Source organism: Arachis hypogaea, chromosome 20 (assembly GCF_003086295.3).
Source record: "Arachis hypogaea cultivar Tifrunner chromosome 20, arahy.Tifrunner.gnm2.J5K5, whole genome shotgun sequence".
NCBI classification, from domain to species: Eukaryota; Viridiplantae; Streptophyta; class Magnoliopsida; order Fabales; family Fabaceae; genus Arachis; species Arachis hypogaea.
Genome location: NC_092055.1, coordinates 13,325,449 through 13,328,521, shown reverse-complemented (window position 1 = coordinate 13,328,521; position 3,073 = coordinate 13,325,449). Strand labels below are relative to the sequence as shown.

At 46.2% G+C, this 3,073-nt stretch overlaps 1 protein-coding gene across 1 annotated transcript; it reads right to left on the bottom strand.

Annotated features, from left to right (window-relative positions):
* Positions 1 to 1,068: 1,068 nt before the first annotated feature.
* LOC140182954 (uncharacterized) lies at positions 1,069 to 2,523 on the bottom strand. Its single transcript, XM_072230935.1, has 2 exons — positions 1,753 to 2,523; positions 1,069 to 1,386 (listed from the first exon to the last, which is right to left on the bottom strand). The coding sequence occupies exons 1-2, from the start codon at positions 2,521 to 2,523 to the stop codon at positions 1,069 to 1,071; spliced, it is 1,089 nt and encodes a 362-aa protein (XP_072087036.1).
* Between the last annotated feature and the right edge of the window lie 550 nt (positions 2,524 to 3,073).

Below are 3,073 nucleotides of genomic sequence, written 5' to 3'. Positions count from 1 at the left end.
TCCGGGGCTTCGCAATGATATATAATTTGCCATAACTTCTCTGAAGCCAAGTGACGAAAACGCGTGAATTACGCGGACGCGTGACCTGGAAAAACCCCAATCCACGCTAACGCGTGGACGACGCTTCCGTGTCACTTTCCCGCGACCTGTATGTACCAGAATACGTTGGGGGCGATTTTTGGGCTGTTTTTGACCCAGTTGTCGGCCCGAAAAACACAGATTAGAGGCTATAAAGTGGGGGAATGCATCCATTCATCATCATCAACTCATAATTCATAATTTTTAGTTTTAGATGTAGTTTTTAGAGAGAGAGGTTATCTCCTCTCTATTAGGATTTAGTTTTAGGATTTAGGATTATTTCTTCTTCATCTCAGGTTCAATGTTCCTCTTATTTATTTTCTACTTTTGTTATATACTTTTAATTATTATTTATCTTTTCAATTTGGCTTATGCTACATTCATGTTATGATTTTCTTAATTAATATTATTTGAGGTATTTCAGATTTAAGATTGCTTTGCTTTATTTACATTGATGCTTTTAATTTAATTTAGATATTTTCTCCCTTTTAGCTTGGGTTAAGTAATTGGTAACGCTTGAGCTGTCAAATAAAGCAGTGGTTGAAATTGGGAGTTGCTCCAATAACTCTAGTCTTTCCATAGGAATTGACTAGGACCTGAGGATTAAGCTAATTAATCCACTTGGTTTGCCTTCATAGTTAGAGGTTAACAAAGTGGGATTAAAATCCAATTCTCATCACAATTGATAAGGATAGGACTTCCAATTCTAATACCTTGCCAAGAGTTTATTTTATTATTACTATTTTATTTTTCTTATCATTTAACATACTTCTTCCTTACTTTCAAAACCCCCAATTTACAAGACTCATAACCAATAATAAGAACACCTCCCTGCAATTCCTTGAGAAGATGACCCGAGGTTTAAATACTCGGTTATCAATTTTAAAAAGGGGTTTGTTACTTGTGACAACCAAAACTTTTGTAAGAAAGGTTGATTGCTTGGTTTAGTAACTATACTTACAACGAGTATTTATTATAACTTCTAAACCATCAATCTTCAGTTCTTTCAGGGCTCGGCTTGCCAATCTCCACAGGTATCACCGCGTCGACCCCGTATGTTAGGCGAAAGGGGGTTTCCCTTGTGAAGCTTTGCTCGGTTGCGCCTTTTTTGCTATCTAAACGCTTCTTGAGGCCTAGCAGGATGACTTTATTTGCGGACTCCACTTGTCCATTTGTCTGGGGATGTTCTACCGAGGAGAACTTTTGTTTTATCCCCAGGCCGATGAGAAACTCAGCAAACTTCTTGTCAGTGAATTGCGTCCCATTATCTGAAATGACGATTTTTGGGATGCCGAACCGGGTTATTACCTGCCTCCACATGAACTTTCTACAATTAGATGAGGATATACTGGCCAGCGGTTCAGCCTCTATCCATTTGGTGTAGTAGTCGACGACAACTATGTGGTACTTGACTTGCCCTGGGCCAACCGGGAAGGGTCCTAAGAGGTCGACTCCCCATTCTGCAAAAGGTCGGGAAGACGTCAGTAGGTTCAGCTCGGAAGCTGGCGCTCTGTGGAAGTTGGCGTTCTGTTGACACTTGGCGCATTTTTTCACGAATCCTCTGGAGTCATTCATCATTGATGGCCAGCAATACCCAACTCAGATGAGCTTCCTTACTAGGGCTTTGCCCCCGATATGGTGGCCGCAGCATCCCTCATGGACTTCTCTGAGCACGTAGTCCGTCTGGTCGGGGTGTAGGCACTTCAGCAAAGGTTGGCTTAGTCCCTTTTTGAATAGCTGGTCCTGTATGACCGTGTACTTGGCAGCCTCCCTTCTCAACGCTTTGGCTTCCTTCCCATCCCCAGGGAGTTTGCCGTTTTTCAAGAAATCGGTGATGGGGTCCATCCAAGAAGGGCTCATCTTGGTCAGGTGTAGAGCAACTGCGGGCTCTTTTGTGATGCCTTGAATGAGGGAGCGGTTGCCGGTTCCAGGTTTTGTGCTTGCCAACTTGGATAGGAGGTCTACTCGTGTGTTCCTTTCCCTTGGGACGTGTTGGACCGTGACCTCCTCAAATTGTTTGCTCATCTCTTTGACCCATTCCAAGTATTTTTGTAGCAGCGAGTCTCTGGCTTGGTAGCTTCCATTTACTTGCGCGGTGACGACCTGCGAGTCGCTGCATACTTCCAACCTTGTGGCCCTGACTTCCCGAGCTAGAACCAAGCCCCCCAGAAGGGCTTCGTATTCTGCTTGGTTGTTTGATACGGAAAACTCAAACTTAACCGATTGTTCATAAATGACTCCGGCCGGGCTTTCTAGGATGATCCCAGCGCCCCCGGACGTCTGGTTGGAAGCTCCGTCCACATGGAGTTTCCACCGTGTGTCCGTGTCCTTGGTTGGGTTTCCGGATACTTTCACTAGGAAGTCCGCCATTGCTTGTGCCTTAATCGCATGTCGGGGTTCGTAGCTCAGATCGTATTGGGACAGCTCGATGGCCCAGGTAATCATCCTCCCCGCCAAATCAGGTTTTTGGAGCACCTAATGGATCCCCTGGTCCGTTCTCACGATCACCTGGTGACCCTGGAAGTATTGTCGTAGTCTGCAGGAAGAGATCAAGAGCGCTAGTGCCAGTTTCTCTAGCTTGCTGTACCTAAGTTCTGCCCCTTGCAGCGCTCTACTCACAAAGTAAATCGGTTGCTGGGCCTTCCCTTCTTCTCGCACCAGCACCACTGCAAGCGCTCCTTCTGTTAGGGCTAGGTATAGGTAGAGTGGTTCTCCGGCTCTGGGTTTCCCGAGTACAGGGGGTGCTGCTAGGATTTCTTTGAAGTGGTTGAATGCCTCCTCGCACGCCGGAGTCCATTCAAACGCTATTCCCTTCTTCATCAGGTTGAAGAAGGGTAAGGCCTTTGCTGCCGATGCACCGAGGAATCGGGACAGCGCGGTGAGCCTTCCCGCCAGCCGCTGAACGTCTTTGATGCAACCCGGGCTCCTCATCTGGAGTATCGCTTGGCACTTTTCGGGGTTGGCTTCCACTCCCCTTTGGGTTATCATGAACCCT